This window comes from Falco biarmicus, chromosome 7 (genome assembly GCF_023638135.1).
Source record: "Falco biarmicus isolate bFalBia1 chromosome 7, bFalBia1.pri, whole genome shotgun sequence".
Classification (NCBI taxonomy): Eukaryota; Metazoa; Chordata; class Aves; order Falconiformes; family Falconidae; genus Falco; species Falco biarmicus.
Window position 1 is genome coordinate 41,725,238 of NC_079294.1, and position 22,383 is coordinate 41,747,620.

A 22,383-nucleotide genomic window follows, 5' to 3' on the forward strand; every position below is an offset into this window, starting at 1 on the left:
GGTGTGTTAGCATGGATCATTCCAGAACGGTCAGGGGCCTTAGCACTACAGCAGTGTTTAGGGAGGGCTCTGAAGAACAAGAGCAGCTTTTGAATGTTTATGGGAAATCCGCAGGGCAGCGGTAGGGAAGCACACAGTGGTGTTAGAGAATGTAACAGACAGCAGATAGCATCAAAGGCTGGAGGCAAGAGTCCAGCACTTGCTCTTAGAAGAGCAGTGACTGGTAGGGAGAGGATACGATGTGCCTGTCACTGATGGTGAGGACAAATAGGTTAAAGCTGTTGAGATACCATTTTAAAGGCCAGTGGGGGAATGCTCGGGCTGGAGCAGCAGGCCAGGGAGGTAATCTGCACAGCAGCTTTCCAGATAGTACAAGTGAGTCATGATGATTTTTTTTTCCCCCTGGTTTGATAAAAGTGATCCAGTGGTACCAAGCTGTGAAGGCTTGCTCAAAAGCACTGGCCGTGTAAGCCAAGGGAAGGGCTGTCACACAGAGCTGTGAGCAAAACAAATCCACAGGCCTTAGCAGTTGTTTGGGTGAGAACCAAGACATCAGGTTGCAGGCCCCAGTGATGGAGCCACAGCAGCAGAGCCAGGGAGGGTAAGAGACATCTGGTAACTGAGTGGCCAGGCGTGAGCTCTGAACTTGGACCGAAGGAAGATAGCTGAAACCAACAGGGTGATCCGAGTTCTCTGTCCAAATAAACTATTTGTGGTTGACATTGCCCAACAATAGTTTGGATGGGCAAGAAAGAGAAACCAGAGACAGAGGCTTTTCAAATCCCTGCAGAATACAAGCAGCCAGTCAGAGGGATCATCCAGGGACTGCAGCAGAGGAGCAGTCAGAGAGGTAGGGGGAAAGCTGCGAGGCAGCAGAGGCACAAAAGCCACAGGGGGACGCAGTCTCAAGACAGGACTGTTCAGCCGGGTACTGGTTTTCAGTCTAGCGCTTCAATGCAAGCATGTACTTCATCTGCAAATGTGCAAATGGCCTTCAGTACTTCCTGCTTTAATGGTGGGCAAACACTTAAGTTAGAAGTCAACTAATCCCCAACTAAATCTCAGTGTTAAAAAGCATTTATTACTCAAAAGCCTAGGAACAAGTATATATGGCTATTTGGGCCTTTTTGTATCTTGGGTGAAGTTTTTGAAAGGTTACCTTGCTAACACGAGAGCTGTTTGTGCATCTGCTAACAGTAATCCAATAGTCTTAAACACCAAAATCATTTGTTAGGGAGAATCCAATGCACAAGTTATTACAAAGTCAGCTTGCTAGAATTGACAAAATAAAAAAATCTATCTCACCACAAACCGCCCAGTATCAAAATGACATGGCAAAATCTATCCTAATCTGTGTCACCGAGTTATCATGGAGTTTGAAAAAATAGAGAGCAAAAAAGTACCAAAACACATTTGTTACAAAAAAGCAAAGTTTAATTCTTTTTAGTAACAACAATTTTAATCTGCCTATCAATCTCACAGTTAAAAAAAGGTAAATGCAGGAATCAAGGCTGACAAAGGAAAGCTGCAACACACATCACATCTTGGCACCTGAGATGGGCAACACAGGTATGCTTCAAATAATTCATGGGGTAAACCAGAGGTAACCTAAGTATACCTTACGCAAACTACTAAGGTAGTTGCCATAACTCTTGAAGTCTTCAGCTCAGCAACTTTTCTTCAGAAGAATCTTTGCTGGCACGCAGGCGTTTAGAGGCTGGTTTTCCTGGAAGAAAGTTAGAAAAAGTAAGCTATGTAATGTACAGTAACCAGACTGAACTAAACCACAAGCCGCGTACCACAGGATTTAACAGGAAGAGATGAGAGTTAAAATCAGGATTAACAGTCACAAATGAAAACTTACAGCAGTAATGGGGGGGGGTGTCTTTACTAAATGCCAAAAAAGACTTTCAAAAAACCTGTACTGAGCTACACTTTGACCTACATCTCGGTGCTACCCAACAACAGCGCAAAAATAAGATTCATGGCATTAAAACTTTATCAAAAACTTTGTTCCTCCAGCCCATGTAACTGCAGACTGAAAGCTTCTCCTGTCTCCTCCCCCATCAGGCAGCAGAAAGTCCAAAATCACAAACTAGCTTCTATGAGTACTTCAAGAAATAAATGACCAATTGTGTAATATATATATATATATATTCGGCATTAAAGATCTCTAAGGATACCTGTTTCTCAATTAAATTGTACAGAACCCAATTCTGCTGACGTAGTGACTCCAGACCTAATCTAAGTCCATGCAAGCATAAGGGAGAAGGTTAGAACTGGGATCAGCCACTTGGAAGTATGCTGCTCTACCCTGGGTGAAAACGAAGCTCCAGTTCTTACGTATTTAGTGAACAGAAATGTGTGCTTGGCGTCAGATACCCCATCCTCCCCCAGTATGCAATCTGAGGCATGAAGGCCTGGTCTATGGCCTGTGGGATGATCCTATCCAGTCCACTTTTTCTGTGGAGGCTCATGCTGGGATCAGAGGAGCAGACCGCTGTTACCCAGAGCGCATGAAGCCCTGCACAGCTGCTGCACACGTGCAGGCGCTCAGTCCTGTCAGCCACCTCTGAGCTCACAACCAAACACAGAATCGCTGTCACATGGCTGGAGTGGCCCACAGGGCTGACAAGGTGGGACCAGCCCGAGGCAGTAAAAGGTGTAGTCTGTAATCCAAGCACCACGCAGGAGGCTCGTTCCTTACCTTCATCAGGGCAGGGCCTCTTGTACAGCACATCTGCTGGAATCTGGAAACTAATGCACAGCATCTCCTTGTTCGGTGCAACATTTCTAACTAGGTGAGTAGAACAGCGTCCATCCAAGGAGGTTCCCAGTGAAGCTTCAGCTCGTTCTTGAATATCTTTGGCTGGGTCACCATGTTTGGAGAAACCGTAGCAGTGCACCATGGGAAGGCCAGCAGTGCTGCATGGCTCTCCAACTAAGAGATGCCTGAAAACATCTAGAAATTCAATAGCCAAAGCTGGCAAATTCATGACTATATGAAAAGAGGTTTTCGGTTCTTCTTTCAGAAGTGGGAGCTCTTTACTTAGTTCTTCTCTTACTGGCCCCAGGAGGAAGTCCCTGCCATCCATATTGAACGCTTTTATTTTGTTGTCTACTTTGTTTAGTTTGCAGTTGTGCAGGAGCCAGTTGTAGGATTCAGGATTGAGATCATTTGCAAATACGTGGCATTTTTTCTTTGCTGCTGGAATAGCAAAAGGTCCGATCCCAGCAAAGACATCGAAAAGGACATCACTGGGCTTTAAAAGCTCAACAATGCGGCTGTGTTCTGTGGAAAGACGTGGGTTCCAGTAGACTTTAGAAAAGTCCAATTCATATGCAATATTATTTTCTTTGACCTGAAAGTCCAAAACACTTGCTTAAGCCTCATGTGTTCAAATTCCAGGCATGTTTAAGCATTATCAGTAATTAAGACAGCTAAAACCCAAGGTGCTTTATCAAAAAGTAATGTCTACATTGACATTTGTCCCATGAATCTTGCATAAACAGACCTACTCATCAGAAATAGCTATAAGGAATGTTCCAACTGTCAATCCAGGTGGCTGGCTTATGCATCTCTCAATCACCCAGTGGAAATAAAGCAGAAACTTAAAATGACCATAAAAAAAAAATATCTGAGGCTTTTCAAGAGCTTTGTGGCTGGCTGACAACTCCTTTATTGAAAGCAGATCTTGGGAAGATGGCTCAAGCCCTCCTTAGCAGAGGCCACATAGTAAATAAGCGTCTGAAAATGATACAGCGCAAGAATGGCAACAGCCAGACAAATTCAAAGCAACTGGGAGCCTTGAATTCTGCAGTTTGAAAAAAATACTGTATTTTATCTCTCAAGGTGACAAGAGTCTGGAAACTAATCCAAACCCAAACTTTGGGATGACCACTATCTTAAGAACAGACCTAAAAAGAAAGAGTATTTATTCAGATGAGAACGGGATGCAAGATAATACTTTGCACCCCACTTGAATTGTGTGACTGAAGTAAGTAACTGCAGATCCAAATCACTGCATCATTTACTTTGCCAGCAAGAAACATGCTGCAGTGTGTATCTGCACTCCTCGGTATGCAGCTCAGTGGTATGCTAGATGTATGCTCAATGAGCTAATACCATCTGCATAATATTTGATTGTCACTTCTGCCTTGTCAATTCAAATGCCTTATCTGTGCACGTACAAGATGTTCTACCACACTACTCAACTTTTTACTTAGTACTCTAATGTTTTCTAAAAGTATAAAGCTACTAACAGTTAGGAAAAATATTTTTTGGTCGAACCAGTGGCCAAGTTTCCAGCTAAAGACAAGAAACCCTACACGAAGAATACTTGGCAGTTACATAGTGCTTTACACCTGAAAAATGTCAAAACAGAGGAGAGATGAGGTCTGTCTTGCTGCTGACAGAAAAGGAAAAAAGCCATAGGCAAAATCTTGCCTAAGCTGCAAAGCCAGTGAGATTTAAAAACACAGCCTTACATTCTGTACCAGCCACTGTGCTAGGCTTGGTGAAATTAAGAAACAGCATTTTCTTAGCTCAAAACCACGAAGTGTTTTGGCTTTAGAGCCAGAAACGTCCCCTGCTACAAGTTTGTAATTAGTATCCCTGTAAGAAACCTTTACTTCACTGCTTTTACATATCATTAAAATCTAGGCTATGAACTTGAAAGAATATGTATCTTCACAATCCCTATGGTTGTGAGTTTGCTCTTGGCAGACCATGACAAATGAATGTAGAACTAAATGCTGACTCTTACACTGTGAAACAGGTATCAGGAAGGGCCCTGTGCAAAGGAATGGTCGCAATACTGTCTCCTCATCACATCTTTCCAGTAGATGCCTTTGAGTTTCAGCTTATTAAATTTAAAATAAAAGGGGAAAACACCCTGTACCTTGGTTATCAGGTTGCCCTCTCCAGCGAGCACTTCCATTTGAAAATTTCTGTATGTGCTGTCAATAATATTGGTTTTATTCACTACACAGGTGATTCCTGGATTCTTGTCAATTATAACCTGGCCTAAAAGAGAGGGCAAAAGTTATTCCGGTTAAAGGACGACAACCTTTGATGTTCTACAAGAGACACAAACATTGCTGCTTACTGTGAAATTAACAAAAGTAAGCACATATTAGAATAACCCTCCTCTAATAATTCACAGTTGCAGATGTGACATCTTTCTAAGGTGCATACTTTACCCTGACCCAATGCTCAGTGAAGTGAGACCAGTTACTGTAAGAGGAGGCAACTGTGCCTTTTGTGCACAGCTACACCATCCGCACAAAGCTATTTAAAGTCAAAATATAAAGCAATGAATAGTGCTCAAAAGTTTACTTTGTACAAATAATAATTTATCAGTAGAATAATTGTTGAAATATCTTTTAAGCAATATACAAACTACATTAATTACTTTTCTGAGAAGAGTCATTTTACCTACCAATCAAATGTCTGTACGGTAGCTGATGATCTCTAAGATTCAAATGAGCTATGTGACCAACACGGCTAAATCCAGAGGTGACTTCTTGACCTTCAGGAAGGACTGCTCGTAGGATCTCTTCCGACTTGAAATTCTCGTAAGTCAGCTCCAAGTTATACTTGGACACCTCAGGACAAACATTAAGCTCTTTTAATATCTCTTGCTCCGATTCTCCCAACGAGAATCCTGGTATTTTATGAGGATCCAGAATAACAAGTCTACTGTCCCCATCTTCTGGATCCTCAGCCACTCGCTTTAGACCAGGACGCTGTAGTACTGTATGTTTTAAAGACTTCAGCACAGTATTTACAATTTCTTTCTTGACTTTAAGAACTGGAACAATGACTGTCCTTTTAAAAGCTTCTCTGTCGAGTAGTGTCATCCCACGCACTTCAGGATGTGGTGAATACAGTTCTAGATTAGCTTTATCCTCCACGGTTTCAGGCATTGTAAAAAACCTATTTTTTTTAACTACTAAAAAGAGACCAGGTATTCTGCCAGAATATTGTGCTGATAGAATCCAAACTGCTGGAAATGATGTATTTAATGCAGCTGTCCTAAAATGATTAGTTTTCAGTAGTCTGGCAGAGTATCCAAATCTCCATAAAGTCCTAGAAGAAAAATTATTCATTTTATAGACGTTATGTAATCATTCCATTAAAAAGGCTGCAAATCACATGGATTTGCTGTTCTCTTAAACTAGAATTTCCATCTGTATGAAACAATTCACAACAGTTTACTAAAGGCCTTTGTTATGAATTATGTACTACAAATTTCTGTCCTTTTGCAAATGTATTTTTTGACTTAAACACTAACTTTAAGCAGTGAGATAATCCCCTCCTGCCGAAAAACCAATGACCTCTCTTTGTTCTAATAAAAGTGGTATTAATCCCAGTAAGCCAAATGGAGTTTTCTATTGTCTTGATCCTACTGTTGGATCCCTTCTGTCTCTGATAAAATTAATCACCAAGCAGTGGTTGCTAGAAAACGGTTATTAGCAATAGCAGTCATAATCACTCTTCAGCAATTTCTGCCTCCTGTACCCCAGTGGTAAGGTGTCACACACTGTAGCATCTTTGCTCCATGAGCTGTATGCCAGAAACACCATGAATTAAATGCAGAATTCCCCTAAAGGAACGAGGAAGCATTACTAATGTCTGCTCAAGCGACTGAACCCCTCTCCACAGTTCATTCATAGGATAGGGACTTGAAAAGTAGCTTTATGCTTCTCTGTCTACATGATTTCCCTGAGTAGAGACAGTCTCAATGGGGCGCAAATTTCCTGACTCTGCATCGGCCGCTCCTAGGCAGGAACCAATGATTAGGTAGTGCTTGAGGCTGACATTTCTCCTGACTTCTTGGGATGTTTGTTTTAAGACTGGGGGTTGATAGGAAAGGTGCAAACTAGCTCTGAAAGGAAACCAGCTCTTTTGCCTGCCTCAGACATCTGCACTCCAACGTACAGGCCACTGCCCTCCTTCAGCACAACGAGCCATGCAGTCTCTTCTTAAGAAAAGATGCTACATCCGAGCCCTAGCAAAGCTGCCACCGCTCCCATCCTCCCTCCCGCACAAATCCCAGCTCCTTGCTGGGACTCCCTGCATCTCCCAGCCAGTTCATTTCCCTGAGCCAAGCTTTTGGCAAAGCACACCTCCTTTTCCCTGCTGACTCAAAAAATAAACATCACATTCTTCACATCTGCTAGAGAGGAGAAATCCTTCATCCAGAGGCCAGTGCACCCCGGTGTTTTTCTTAGGTATTCCCCTTCTAGCTGGAAACTGCGGGCCTAGTTCGCGCAGGCTTCTCGGTCCCAGGCGAGCCCCACGCCGGGTCCGGTGGGAGGTCACCGCCGCCACGCTGCCGTGAGGGCCGGCATCTTTCCCAAGTGCCCAGGGCAGGCCTGCCTTTCCTCCCGACCGACATCCCCGCTTGCCCCGTTCATCCCTCAGTGACCTGAGGTGAATCAGGGGCCGGGGGCTGCGGCTCGGCCCAGCTCCCCCAGCAACACCAGGCACCGCGCACGCACCCCCGGGCGGGCCGGGGAGGCGCCGGTCAGGCCTCACCCGGGGAAGGGACCGTCGCCGGGGGGATCCGTGGCGGGGGCCTCACCGCCCGCCCCTGAGGGGAGCCCCGCTGGCAGCCGCCGCCTCAGGCAGGCCCGCCGCAGCCTGGGCCGCCCGCCGCTGGCCGGAGGTGAGCGGGCCCGCCCGGGGGCTGCGGGGCCGGGGGCTGCGGGGCTGGGCCGCCCCGCACGCAGGCCGCAGCCGGAGCCACCCCGTTGCTACAGCTACCGGCCCCCCAGCCCCCCAGCCCTCACCTCATGCCGAGCGCCGGCGGCCTCGCACGTCACCAACGCTCCGTGACGCCGCGCCGCCGCGCCGCTCCGTGTGGCCGCGCCGAGCGGGAGGGCGGGGCAGCCGCTCCAGCCCCGCCCCCTCCACGGCCCCGCGGCCCCGCCCCCCGGCGGCGTTCCCCTCAGAGGCGAGGCGGCGGGGCGCGGGGTGCCATGGCGCCGGCGCAGCGGGGGGCCGGGCGGCTCCTGGCCGAGCGGGGCTGGTACCTGTCCGCCCGCGAGCAGCAGCAGCAGGAGGAGGAGGCAGACGAGGACGGGGAGTCCGCCCCGCTGCTGCCGCCGCCGCCGGGCAGCGTGCGTGTGAGGGGCGGCGGGGAGGGGAGCGCCCTGAGGGGGCTGCAGCGCGGGGCGGACTCGGCTTCCCGCGCTTTCCCCCAGCGCGGGCCCGCGGCGCGGCGGCTCCCGGGGCGGGAGCTTGCGGGGTTGGCTGCCCCGGCCGCGCTCGGTTGTGAGAAGTGCGGCGGGGCGCGGGGCCTCGGGCTCGAAGGTCGGGCGGGTGGATGGAGCTCGGCGGAGGGCGGGCGCTGCGGGGCGGCTCCGTGCGGGACGGCGCCCGGGGGGTGGTACCTGGCGAGGGCGGCGGGAGGGTCCGGGCGGGGGCTGGGGGGCGCGGGGCAGCGCCGGGCCCCTGAAGCTGAACAGCTGGTCCTGGTGCCGCTTCTGGCCCGTTTCGGTCCTCGACTGCTGAATCGCTGCCATTTGCCCAGCTGCTCGCCCCTCCGAGGGCCGGGGGCTGCTTGCTTCCGAGCTTTGCATCTAGCCGCTCGCTGGTTGCGCTCTGCTATCCCTGTACTCAGAGTTGTAGGCGTCTTGAGATCCTTACGGGGCAGCGTCGTGTGATTGTGTGTGCACGAGGGCTTGCGTGGGCATAGAACGAGAAAAGAGATTTACTAATGAGGGAAGGAAAAGTTGACTGTCTCCCCCTCCCTTCAATTTCCGCCTGTGAAAGACCAAGACACCTCTTGCACTAACTGTACTTTGTTCTGCCCTTTTTACAGAATCCTCCTAGTCGTGGTTCTTCCTTTGGTTTCTCAGTATTTAATTTAATGAATGCCATCATGGGAAGTGGGATACTTGGCTTATCCTATGCTATGGCCAACACAGGGATCATGGGGTTTAGGTAAGTTTTTGGTTTTTACGTACACCTATTTTTAAACTCAGCTTGTAGCTTTAAATGGAACAAAAATTGATTACTAAGACTCCTGTGCAAAAGCTGAGGAAGAAATAAATAACTTGTGCTTTTCAGCATTGTTGAATAAGATCTTCCTTCTCTGGTTTAGTCATCCAAATCTGGCCTAACGTAAGTACTGCCCAGATATTGCATTAAATTGCCACATGGTGGCAAGTTTTTGGCCATTACTCCTAATAGACTGAAATTTACATTCCCAAACTGCTATCTCCTTTAGTTCCAGTAATGGGCCTTCTAGAGTAGGATGGCTGCGTTACTGAAAAATGTGAATCCACTTGTGCTTTTGTTTGCACTTCTGCATGTTGTACATGCTGACCTATGGATAACAGGGCCAAGGTCATCAGAAATGTTATTTTTACCATTTTCTAAGCATTAGATTTATTTCATTAGAAGATGCATATTTGTCTGTGTGTATGTATACAAACTCCTGTGTTTATATCCTCTTTGTAATTCATATATCAGGCCTTTACTCTGTAGTATACAATCTGCTTTGATGAACAATGTAAGAAGAAGCGGAACTTCAAGTATTGGGAAGGTCAGAGACCATATGAACCATAGTCTGCAGATACAAGCCATAAAAATGAGGAAATTGTCTTGTGGTAGCTTACTTCTTGCAAAAGTAGCATTCTGAAAGATAGATTGTGTATGGTACTGTAAAAGTGCTGTAACTGAGTATTTTGTGTTCTTTAGTATCTTGCTGCTGATTGTTGCCAGCCTTGCGACTTACTCTGTATTTCTTCTGCTCAGTATGTGCACCCAGACTGGTAAGTGAAGAGGACTTGACTAACAGTGATCTCTGAAATACTTCCTCACCTATATCACAAAGACATGACCCAGTATAATTACTATAATTAACAGCATGTAAACAGATAGCTGTGTGTGGTTCACTGATGTTGAAATAGTTAACATTTTTAATGATTACTATTTGCCATTTAAAAATACAGTTTGGAAACTTCTTATGAAAAGTCAGTGCCAGACTGACCAGTTTCTAGATTTTCAGCTTTAATTTTTTCAAAATGCCTCTTTCATCTTTCCAAAAAGATAGATCCTGTATTTCTGTAGCAAAATTATTTTGGTGCTGGCTGAGCTGTGCTACTTCAGTGTGTGTGGTTGCCTTCAGTGAAGGCTTAATAGCAATAAAATAGCAGACACTGAATCTTCTACTTGTAATACATATTTTCTTTATGGTTTGAAAGGGATACCTTTCAGGTGTTGTAATCGTAGTGGATTATTGTAATTCTTGTGGCACTTTATAGATGTAGGTGTTTACAGCTTTTTTGACACTGAATGAGTAGTCACGTTGCAGTCCTTCAAAATTACACTGCTTTGAGAATGTTCAAACAGTAGATTCTAGTATCTGCAATCTAATCTGCTAATGTTTTTATTTTGTTTCTTTTAATTGATACTGAAACAACTGACTATTTTCTTGACTTATCATACACAAAGATACCAGTTATAGCCAGAAATCTCCATCTCTTTCAGTCACCTGGTTATTGTTTCCCTCTCATCTGTTTTCCTCTCTTTTCAAAGGTGGTGGGAGAAAGCTTCCACTTCTTTCCTTACTGGCTTTGTTTTCTGTAGCTAGCTTTGGTCTCAGATGGTTGCTTCCTGATTCTTCTTAGATCTGCTGCTCCTGTCTTCACCTGTTGAGCGATCTTCTTCATACATTCTTAAAAAATATTCTTCAGAGGTAGGGTTACTTTTATGATTGATACTGTTGGCTGCTTGGTGATCTGGGACTAAGTCTGTGGTAATTTCTTTCTCCTCTTGGAGCTCTGCTTGTTATAAAGGAACCAGAACCTGAAATAAGTAGCTGTAAAGAAGCAAAAAAAAGGGGGAACTTGAAGTAATTTGATCTTTGTTTGCCTGTTATTTGAAGCTGAAAAGTTCTGTATTGCATAGACACTAAGTGGTATTATGTTGTTATCTGGCTGAATAACAATCAAAGAGATCCTTGCAAAAGAACTGCTATTGAGAGGGGAAAACTAAGGTTTTAAACTTTTAGAAGTAAGAAAAGTTTTGTTGTTAGGAACTTAGACCCAATATACAGGAATGGTTTCATTCCTCAGTTATTGACCAAAGGCAGCAGTCCACCTTGAGAACGCATTTTTTAAAATACGCACAACCGACAGCAAGGAATACCACTGAAGTGACAGGACTAAGTATTTCTCTTGTCTGAAACCAGCACTTTACAGTTAATAATTAGTTATCGCCTAATGCTGACAGGTAGTACAAGCACCAGAACTATGTCTAGAAATGTTTGCTGGATTTACGGCTTTCTGTTTCAATTTTTTTTTAAAGTAAGATTTCTCTCTGATTATATTTTCTATAATTCTTGTAAATTATTGAAGTAATTAAATTCCAGGTTTTTCCTTGGAATGTTGCCTTTTAAAAGTGAGAAATATGACCTGTTGTGCCTCAACAAAGTAAAGTCTGTGTACGTTTGCTTCCAAAGCAGATAATTGAACGTTTTTCTTGATAAAACCTACATGCACTTGTGAACCATGTTACAGTTTTAAGCTTAATCCATGGCAATGAATTGGAAAGAAATTTTAGTTATTTTATTAAAAGATGAGCTAGAAAAATTTAAAGGCAGAAGAAGAAAAACCTGTGAAAGTGTTTGTAAACTACTCATTCAGGTATTCAAATCATTAAAGTAATCTTAGGAAAGAGCTGATCTATAAAATACCTTCTGGAGAGAAAGTTCCAATATTCCTTTCTAAAGACAGACCAGGATTTATTAAGCACAGGTATTTCATTTGTAATTTAAAAATAAAGAAGTGTCTTCAACTTTTAAATTATGTTGGTCTGGACTTCGACAAAATCAAATTATTTGTGTAGACCAAAAGGCTTGGCAAAAAACCCCACAATATTTCCTCATGTCAGGTGTTAAGATTTGCGTTAGTTTAGACAATGTTTTCTCCTGGTGTTTAGTACGACCTATGTTTTTTTGGAGATGAGGCTGACAAAAGGCTAAGCTTACTCTGTAAAGCAGAGGAATTGGAAATTTATGTGGGATGTACTTTGAAGTTTAGTGGCTTGTTTTTCTTTTCATTTTATGAGTTGGTCATAAGTATTGCTCCTACTATACTTGCCAATTTCATTTTGCATTTAAACGGATGATTTCCATTTAATGTTAATAATGTAACAGAAATCAAACCACAGGCAGAACTTATCTTTATATCAATTGTTCTTAGTATTTTCTTCTATATATTCTTGAAATTGCAAAAGTAGTCTTGAGTATTAGGACTTCCCAGTATTCACAGGGCTAAATTGATTACAGAGACAAGAGTTACTACAGAAAATATTCTTAAGGTTTCATATTGCTGTTTTGGAATTGTGTGGAAAGTTTTGTTCTCTTTGTTGGTAACTCCTCATATGTGTGTGTTGTGTATTTGTTCCCATGTGGTAAAACCAACTCTGCTAAATATGTTTAACATTTTACTGTGTTTTGGTTCTGGGTTTTTTATGCCATTGTAAATGGTCTTCTAAAATTATTTTTTTTTGCGATCAACAATTTTATAAATAGAAATCTATGAAAAATACAGGGTAAAATCTAGTAAGATTTACTGCTGGTTTTAATTATATCTGTATATAACTTGTGTCAGTGTAATAGCAGTTGTAAGAGATTAATCCAGGTTTATGCCGAGAGCTGATGTTGTTACAGCATATTGATGTCCCTAGTAGAGCAGAACAGGAAACATTGCCCTTGAGAAGATCATATAAAAAATGTAATGGAAATGTGGGGGATTTTTTTATTTTTTTCCTTCCCGCCCCCCCCTGGAATATTGATCTGATTGTGTGCAGAACTTTAGTGAAATAAAACTGCCTGAGCTTGGGCAGTTGGCAGTCAGAGGCTCCAGTCCTGTCATTTGATCTCTATAAATCGCCTGTCTCCCATGTGTCCTTCCATTTACTTCAGTGGGACTTCACTCAGGTGTGAAGGTCTGCCCCCAGCAGCTCAAATCGCAGGGCTGGGCCCTAAATTAAGATGTGACAGGAGTCGAACCAGTAGTGCACCAAGTAGAACCAAGGAAGAGAAAGCAAGCGGTGTGACAATAAAATTACGTGGGTTTTGAGATTGTTTTTGCCCTTTGAGGCATTTACAACTGCAGACCGTTTTATTATATATGGAGAAAGTGAGTGGTATTTCTCAGAAAACTTTAATCTTTTTGATATTGCTTGAGTTTCTAATAACAAAATACAGAGCAACAATGAAAGACTTTAATATGACTTCCTTCTTTATGAGAAGGGATTGGTTTGAATTACCAGCAATATTAGAAGTGAGCTTCATCTAAAACTCAACAAAAGCATACAGGAAACCACAGGCTATTTTAATGTGATTATGTAAGTCAGGTGCAGGTAAGGGCAGGATTTTTGTTTTGTTTTGCTTGAGTGTGTTTTGGTTTTGGGTTTTTTTAATAACAGATTTCATCCCAGGAAGGAGTTTACCTTCAGCTGTCTTGAAAATAAATAGTGCTGAATTTTTAACTGCTGGTAAGATGGTGATTGATGTATATATTCATAGAAAGATGAAAATGGATTCTTTTATCTTCATTAAAAAAAGAAGTGTATTCTCTTCACAAATTAAATGTGGGGATATCTGATACTAAATCGTTGAAGCTACTTCAGAATTCTTCATCTATAATATTACTTGGAAAAATCTTTGGGAGAAGGCAATTTGCCATTAATGTATTATTATTAAAAAAAATACTACTATTTTTAATATTAAAATTGAGTTTCTGGAGCGTTTCTGAATGGTTGAGCATATATCTGTATTTTGTAGCAGAAGTACAGGTGTATATAAAAGCTATTTTGTAAATAAAAAATACTATAAAATACTCCTTTTTTTTTTAAATTCTGTCCTGAATTATGTTCATTTAAAAAGGGAAAAAAGGCAAAGCTAGAGCTTTCAAGTGATTTTAAAGGTATAAAGGTATAAATATTTCAGCTTTTTTCTGTTTTGGGGTTTTTTTTTATTGTTCTTACTAACAGCTGTCACTTCTTATGAAGACCTTGGCCTGTTTGCATTTGGATCAACTGGAAAGGTGAGTATTTTTGACCGTGTGTTTTTCTTCTTGATCTCATGCTTCTGACATAACATCTGTTACGTTTCAGTTAGTGTGTCTAGTCTGTGGAAGCCTAAACTTTAATTAACTGTAAAGTAGATGTTCCTTAAATGCAAGATTTTGTGATACTTTCCTGTCAGTGTGTTCATTTTTTTTAGTGTTATGTACAAATACATGTTCACTGGCATTGTTGTCAAGTCGGCTCAGCGATCTGTTTCAGGTTTGTTAAGAGTCCTGTCGTACTTCTGCTGTAAACTGTTCAGAGAAAGGCAAGTTTTACTGTTGGTGTTCTAGCATTTAACAGAGATCTAAGATAAGTGTTTGTCTTTTAGGTAGTTTCCACAATAGGAACAAATGAGAGTCTGTTTATATGCATGTTAATTTTTTTGTTCTGTTTAATAAACTGTTCAGATGAACGTTCCTTAGTTGTTGTGTTACGTCGTGATGCAAAACAAAGGAAAAAACCCACCAGTGAACTAGCCATTCTTGGTATAAGACTAACCAAAACGTAAGCCTTGCCTTTTTAGTAGTGTGTACTGAATCTTTTTTTTTTTCCTAATAGATAATGTTGTCCTGTAATACTGGGTGCACAGGAAATACTACTTGTGAATACTCCACATTTAATATTATAACTTCTGTGTTCTGTGTTCTGTGTACGATACTAAAAGCAGATTTTACCACACAGAAGTGCGGTTTTAATGGTTTACTGAAACAACGTACCCTTTTTTTTAAAAAAAATCAGTTCTGGTTAATAGACTAGAGTCTAATTTCTTCTGTTATAATGTCACTGAGAATTAAATCTGAGCTATTGGGTGTTTGTAAGAATTCCATTTGCATTAATAAGCAGATACGAGAGTAGTCTGTGAGGATCAATATTTATCGATCAAAGTTAAGATGTGATCAACCTCAAGAGATAATAAACCTTGATATTAGTAAGGTATGAAATAAAATTATTGTTTGCAGGAGCTGTTCTGTACGCATTAACCACAAGCCATTAGATGCAGAAGTCATAGAAATGTAGATCTTAAGGAGATATTAAATGTGATTTAGTCTGCCTTTGCTCTGAAGCAGGGCTAAACATACGTAACCCATTCTTGGCAGATCTTTGTCTAATCTGTTATTGAAAAGCTTAAATGAAGGAGATTTCACAGCTTCATTATGTAGTCAACATCAGTAATTTTTTTTATTCCCCCTCAAACTTTTTCATAATTTTCAGTTTAAATAATTTGGGCTAAAAATCATCTGGTCTTTTAATTTCAGTGTGCATGGAGAGCACTGGAATATTTCTAGGTTAGGAAGCTGTTGTTTTTATAAAACAATTAACCAAAGTTCACCAAGTTTTCCTGATGAGCTGACGTTTTTTGGAACACTTACCTTTCTCTCTTGAAGTACATTTGATATTTATACACCTTTCTTAAACCTTGCCTGCAAAATGGAGCACAGTAAGCTGGCTGAGAACTCGACCATGACAAGAAATGTAATTATTACCTATATTTTAGGTAGAAAATGGCCTGCACCATGTCCCAAAGCAAGATTTGCTGTTTCTGTGGGTGCTTTGTGCTGCTGATTGTGTTATCTGAAACTATTTTCTCTATTTTGCAATCTCGTAACTCCTAGGTCCTGTATTTTAGATCCATAGGAATACTTCCTATATGCATTGCTTTTAACTGATATTGTTGGTTTTTAGACTTCAGTAGTTTACCACAACCGTTCTGAATTCTAATCCTGTCCTGAAAGCACCGCACTTCAGTCAGGCAGACATGGCTTTTTTTTTCCTTTGCTTTTATAGTAGTACTACCTTGCTTGAGCTGGCATCTTAGGCTGACAGTAAACTGCTGGTTAACTGCTCTCGAAGTAGAGCAGTTATTCAACCTTATGGTGATTTCCTGTCAAACATGTTTTTTTCTGAGATTTGTGAGATTGGAGATTTTCTGATATTGGAAGATTGCTTATTCTCCCTTTTCAAAGGCATGAAGTATTTATTTCCATCTATGGCAAACTCAAAGATACCGTATTTTTTTCTTCTTTTCTCACCCCCCCCCCCCCCCCCTTCCCTTGGTGACTTTTAAACTGACTTTGAGTTTGTTTAAAACCTGATATGAATTTCTAGCTCATCAATTGGAAAAATGGCAACTCTGGTTTCAGATTTTATTCGAAAGTACAAATCTGTTTTTCTTCTCTTAACTGTGGCTTAATTTTTTCCAAGTTGACTTAATGGTAGCAGTCATGTAGACAGGTCCTGCTACATCAAGAGCTGCAGCGGGTGAAAAGAAAAACTGTACTAGATGGTTATATTATTTAAGAACTGAACTGAAAACACTGGGTAAACTTTAGACACTTGTAGGATTTTCCAGTTGGAAGTTAATTCTTTGGATTTGCTTAAATATTTGAATAGCCTGTGGTCATTTCTACTTCCGTATCAGTCGAGTATGAATAATCACAGATACTAAAGAAAGGTCTATCTAAATTGCAAGTTTAAAAGAATAATGACATTCATGACAGTTAAAAATACTCAGGTTTTTGGAGTGAGGAAGTAGCTTGTACAAATCTCTGCTGTCTGTCTTTTCAGAGATACATAATTGTTTTCCTTTGTGCTCACCTGATGCCAGTTAGAATGCGCTTACGTATTTCAGTGATTTTTTTTTTTTTTTTGAAAAAACCTCACCCTTTGCAGAACAGGCTTCATTTCAACTTACCTTGTCATCTTAGAATGAAAATGTGGTATTTTCAGGGAGATTTTTTGCTTTTATATTCATCTGAGATTGCGTTGGTTTCCATGTGTTAAACTCTTCACTAAAGAGATGTCCTTCCTTTCAGTACTGGTTATTGCTTCTACATCTGGTCTGTTTAAGATAATACATATGTTTTATGACTGCTATAGGCATACGATTTTAGTTATCCTTACTCTTTCTAAAGAAATCAATTTTTTTTTATAGGTCCTTGTTGCAACTACAATAATTATCCAGAATATTGGAGGTAAGAAACTTCATATGCTCAATATTAACCAAGTGGAGTATAACCTCTGCAGTCTACAAAGCTCCACAAACACAAAAGGCAGTAATTAAAGCGTTCTTGAGACTGATTAAAAGGACGGAAAGCATAAAGAAAAAGCTTATGTGATCATGCTAAGCAAAAGTGCTGTAGTTGTGGGTTAGATGGGGGGACTTGGGGGTGTTGAATTGTACGTCTGATACGGCATCACAGGATGTGGAGCACAGCCATTGTAGCTGTGGGAATGGGAAGGGGCTGAGGAAGCATGATCTCGCCACTGTTCTCTATGTTTGCATCTGGTAGCTACCTTTTATCATATCATATGTTTTGGGTTTTGGTGTTGGAACTTGCTTATGCATTTTAGTGATTTGTGTAACAACTGAACGTTGACTTAGCCATGAAGTTTCATATGTTTTTTATTAATGGTAGCTTTTTTTTATTAGTTCAGTATCTTGTTTTTTGCGTGGGGGGTAGGGTGAATGGTGTTGGGTGTTGTTTAGTTTGCTAACTTTCATCACGTGGGCTGATAATCTGTGTTGTCATATACTGGGATGTCCAGTTACATTATTCTTATTTTGTCTTCCTTGGTGCATGACCTACGAGATACAGGTATAATAAAATAACACTAGCTGTCTTTATATTTAAAAAATTGCCGAAGCATTTAAACTATCTTGGGTATGTTCTCATATTTGACAGCTACCAAGTACTAGTGCCCTTAGAAATTAATTGTCTGAACGTAAAAGTGTTCTGTTAAACACTAGTATTTTTTTCCGACTGTAAATGTTTTGGATACTTTCTTTTAGATGAGGGAATGAGGTGAAAGCTCCCTCCTTTGTCCCCTACCCCCAAGAAGATACACATGTGCGCATATGCTGACAGAAGCAAATGGTGTTCCAGCACTGCTGTTCTTACCTTTAGCATTATCTGTCAAGTCCATACAATTCAGTGATTGTTGTTTTTTGTCACTATGCAGAGACCTAGAACTAGACCAAATAACTGCTTTTATGATAAAATTGGAATCTTTTCTTATATTAAAAGCTCCAATAATAAAAACTGTCTAACTGAAATTGCTATAAAACCCCAAGCATTAATTTCAGGCAAGAGTGAACATATTCCAAGATTAAGGATTATTTATTCATACAGGTTTTAGAGTATGTTCTGTAGCAATGAACAAATTTTTTAATTTCCTTTCCCGTTTGAGTGGACCTCTAAATAAACAGTGCTAGAGAAGAAGGGATACACAGTACAGGTTCTGGAGGCTCTGGGATCACATACAAGACTGTGTGGTCAAAGGAAATATGACTCTCATTTCTTCCTCATAGCAGTTCATAACCTTCTCTGTGTCATTTTTAATAAAATTCAGCTCAGTAACTCTAGATCCTGAAACTAGTGTCTGCTGGGTATTATCAAACTACTTACTCTGTCTTCAGCAGTGGCCTTCTTTGCTGACAAGTTGGGCCTGGTTTGCCAACCAGTGGTGTTCCCTTTAACTAGTTGCAAAGTTTGGTTTTGGCAGTTGAAACAATTGTTTCAAGTATTTTCAGTGGCTTCATTTAGATGGGAGCTTTCCAAACTTTTTTGGTGCTTCTGGTTCCAAGGGCAGTATCTTCCATTGAGATGCTTCATGCACCTGGTATGGTCACTTGCAAGGATGACTTCGTTTCAAATGCACTGAAGAGAGAAAGCTGACTTTCCTTCTCCAATTTGGTGTTAGTAGTGCCTAAATGTGCCCTGGTCTGTGAGGGGGGGTGATCTGTGGAAACATGGGTTGCAAGTCTGGCCTCCTTGGCACCTTCTCCCCATATGGAAGATGTATTGTGCTGTCATTGCAAGGAGCTATCACAGCTTCTGTTTAGTATTTAGCTTTCTGTTTGGGAGCAGAGCTCCCAGCTGTGTTATTTTTCTCCTTAACAACTGCCTTTGGCAGAATCTTGGGATGCTGCGGCTCAAGTCAGCAGAGCAGCACTGGGTCAGGAATTGTCTCTGAAGATGACTATGCTGCAGGCTAAGGGGCTCTTAAAAAAATGTAGGGATAAAGAGTTCTCTTCACCTTTCACAGAGCCTTGACTTTTGAAGAAATGCTTAGAAAGGAATTTTTCTTGCCTTTCTGGTCCTTCAGCAGATTTTAATTGGGAGTCATGAAACTGTGGAGCATGGTTTGTCCTGAATGGGAGCCATGCTGGAATGAAGTGTAAAATTTCGGTTCTGCCCTTAGTGCACTTCGGTAGGTGTTCCCCTCTTTTTGTTTTTTCTCCTCCATTTGAAGGAACTAGAGCACCCTGCCTGTTGGGCAGACGTCCAGACTCTGTCAACGCCTTTAATTTCAGAGTAAGGCTAAAAATAAAATTGTTTTCTGTTACCTCCTCCATCATTAGACCTTGGTACATTGCATCATATGGTATCTTATTTCAAAAGTGATTGGAGAGCATGAGATAATGAGTGATGTTTTGTGATTAAAATAAGCAACTTCACTAGGGTTATTGTCACTATCTGCATCTAGTCTGGGCTTTTTTAAAGGTTGGTCTGATCACTTCTAAAAATAATTTAAGTGTGGAAGTGATTTACATTCATTTGTCGTGGAGAGAGCGCTGTAATACAGTTACGCATTCCAATTTGTCATCTTTTCAAGCTTCCTCTTTAAAAAAGCAGTGCAAATTTGAATTTGACATCCTAATTGCATACACTTACAGATTTGTGTAGGTAGGAGAGCTGATTTTTCTACTAGCAGGCTACCCAAATAAAAAAGGATTTTTGTACAGCTACTGGAAAGCACTGGTTGGTCAAATGTGGAATTTGGAAGGTTAAAAAAAGTAAATTTCAAGTACATTGCTTGCAGTTTTAACATGTATCTTTAACAGGAGCATTCAACTTCCTTGCAGAATTTTAATAGTCTTTTGAAACACTTCGTGTTACGTAAATGTAAGGTAACACAAATCAAATACTAAAATCCATTTAAGTACCAAGGATTAACTAAGGATGCATCAGGATAATGCATTAACTTCGCAATATCCAAATGTAAATTAAGGTAATCTTAAATACTGTGACTTAAAGACTTAATGGAACATACACAAATTCTTAGCTTAGAGGGATTGAACTGAGAATATTTGTCTGGCTTTCCTTACATTGATATGTACTTGTTCTTGCAATATAGGTATTTGTTAATAAAGCGAAACCAAAAGGTTGAATGGGATGGCCAGTGCTACTCATTTTTGTATTGTTCCATTTGTCAGTATTTTGGTCCAGTCCAGCAGCCCTTTAATCTAAAGAACTGGTGATGAGTTTCCATGTGGACTGCCTTGTTCTTGAAAGAGGGAGTTCGTCTGTCTGTGGGGTTGCAAAGCAGATCCTAGAAGCTGTCAAATTCCGTGCTACAGGCAGTCCCTTTGTTCGTCCTCTCCTCCTGACCCTTTCCTTTCAGCCCTTCTGTTTGAGTGATCTGCCCAAGGCCCGTGTCTTCCCGCTGTGCAGAAAATGATCTTGAAGGATTTCAGATCTTGTCCTGTGCCCTCAGAGAGGGGGGTCCTTGGGGAAGCTGTATGCCTGGAGGTGTAGAAGGAGTGAGGGGGGCTTCTGTCAAAAACACGGTTCCATGGCTCCGCTGGCTCTTTATGTAATCCTTCCCAGGAGCGACTGGAGTTGGACGGAGTCCCGCTATTGTTTTAATAGTGTTGTGCTTCTAGGAAGTGATGGATGAGGCACAGTGGGCCAAAGCCGTGGCTCAGCGTCATGCAACCCTTCCCCCTCTTCTGCCAGGGAAGTTCTGGGAGCTTCCTAGATGCTTTGCGAAGGGGGGTGGGGAAAGGAAGACCCGGAATGTCTCCTCTTGGAATTGTCCTCTCTGTGGATTGTGACTGGAAGAGGTCAGCCCCCAGCAGTGTGTCCAAGAGAAAATTGGTAGGAATCTTAAAGTGTATGTAATGAAGTTAGAGAAGGAATTATTTTCGCCAGGCTGGTGGAAAAACGGAGACAAACACAATAAAGTATTGCACAAGAGCAGCTCTCCGCCTGGTGCCAACACTAACAAATGTTCAGCATTGAGGTCGAGTGGGAAGCATGCGGGGAGTTTTACGGCGTGCTTCTCTGGGCTGCGGGCTGATATCAGCTGAAGGTCACTGCTGCAGGGACATACGGGTCTGGGGGCAGGGGGGGCCGGTAGCTGTGTGCCACCGAAACATACATCGAAACTGCTGAGAACATGAGTGTAATTATTTAAAATTTATTAGCAGCGGGTGCAGCAGGGGAACCTGCAGTACTGCCACATAGCATAGGTGCTCTGGGTGTGCGTGGTGTTTTTTCCCGGTTTCTTTCCACGAGGCCGAGATTCCCAGGGGAGTTCTGGTGCTGCAGGGCTGTAGGAGCGCCTGGCCTGGCCTGTACCCAAGTCGCTGTTGCAGTCACTCGTTGGAACTGAGCTTTCCAGGCAGCTATCTGAAGAATTACTTGCTTTCTAGTATAAATACAGTTAAATTAAGTGCAGTTTCTGGAATGGGTGCTTGCAGATTTTGTTTCAGTATTCTGCAAGTAACATGCCCTCAGAGGCACACAATTTTCTTTTTTGCAAGAATAAGGGATGAGGATAAGAGATGGGGAGCTCTGCTCATCCTTGGAGTGCCATAGGCAGTAAATCGAAGTTACAGGATTAGTTCTGAGGGGAGATTCCGTCCTGGAGCTGAATTTTACGGCGAGTTGACACAGTCAAGGTGAGGGGCAATACACAAAGCCTTGCTATTACCGTAGGACGCGCTGAATCTGCACCGTGGGGCTGGTGGGTGTATTTTCCAGCGTGCCGAAGCCGGCCCGGGGCGGCCGCGCTGCCGCAACACCATCTGCTGGCCTGGCCCGGCCTCGCACGGCTGCCTCCAGCCTCGCCTGCCTGCGGGGCTCCGCGGCCCCCCCCCCCCCTTTTTTTTTTTCCTGTGAGGTAAACGATGACATATTTAACCTATGAATTTGCTTGGGGGTTCGGGGAGCAGGGTATATCCGTGCTTTGTGTGAGCCAGGACTTGTAAGTGCTGTGTGTGGACTCGAAAAAATACCGAACACCCCACCTCATTTTATTTATTAGGCAATTTTCTTTTGCAAATTACTATTTTTTTTCTCCAGAGTTGATCCATTCTGCAACTGAGCTTTTAAAGTATTTACAAAATGTCTCATTTTAAATGGGGCAAATGTTTCGTTTGTTTTGGGGTTATTTTTGTTTGTTTTTTTGTGTGGTTTTTTTTTAATGGAGTATTTAGGTGGGAATAACCTCTTTGTACTCGGGGTACTCTACAAACTTTGAAAATAAAATGAATGGTGCAA

The 22,383-nt window shown here is 42.0% G+C and overlaps 2 protein-coding genes across 8 annotated transcripts in view; one reads left to right on the plus strand and one right to left on the minus strand.

The window, feature by feature from the left end:
- SLC38A6 (solute carrier family 38 member 6) overlaps nt 1–22,383 on the plus strand; it is a 55,077-nt gene that overhangs the window by 1,620 nt on the left and 31,074 nt on the right. The window contains exons 1-5 of one of the 5 annotated variants that reach the window (XM_056346966.1): nt 7,927–8,133; nt 8,832–8,953; nt 9,713–9,786; nt 14,018–14,070; nt 17,028–17,067. In XM_056346966.1, the coding sequence (XP_056202941.1) occupies nt 7,987–8,133; nt 8,832–8,953; nt 9,713–9,786; nt 14,018–14,070; nt 17,028–17,067 (436 nt within the window). In that variant the 5' untranslated portion in view covers nt 7,927–7,986. Of the gene's footprint in view, nt 1–7,926; nt 8,134–8,831; nt 8,954–9,712; nt 9,787–14,017; nt 14,071–17,027; nt 17,068–22,383 lie in introns of those variants that run through there. The other 4 variants (XM_056346968.1, XM_056346967.1, XM_056346971.1 and 1 more) reach the window with 4 other exon arrangements.
- Nucleotides 817–7,922, minus strand: TRMT5 (tRNA methyltransferase 5). Of its 3 annotated transcripts, none has more exons than XM_056346964.1 (5): nt 7,798–7,922; nt 5,442–6,091; nt 4,902–5,026; nt 2,708–3,362; nt 819–1,726 (listed from the first exon to the last, which is right to left on the minus strand). In XM_056346964.1, the coding sequence occupies exons 1-5, from the start codon at nt 7,800–7,802 to the stop codon at nt 1,662–1,664; spliced, it is 1,500 nt and encodes a 499-aa protein (XP_056202939.1). In that variant the 5' UTR covers nt 7,803–7,922; the 3' UTR covers nt 819–1,661. The 3 variants fall into 3 exon arrangements, with proteins under 3 accessions (XP_056202938.1, XP_056202939.1, XP_056202940.1); XM_056346965.1 differs by lacking the exon at nt 7,798–7,922 and adding an exon at nt 7,132–7,784 and having other exon boundaries at nt 820–1,726; XM_056346963.1 differs by lacking the exon at nt 7,798–7,922 and having other exon boundaries at nt 817–1,726; nt 5,442–7,108.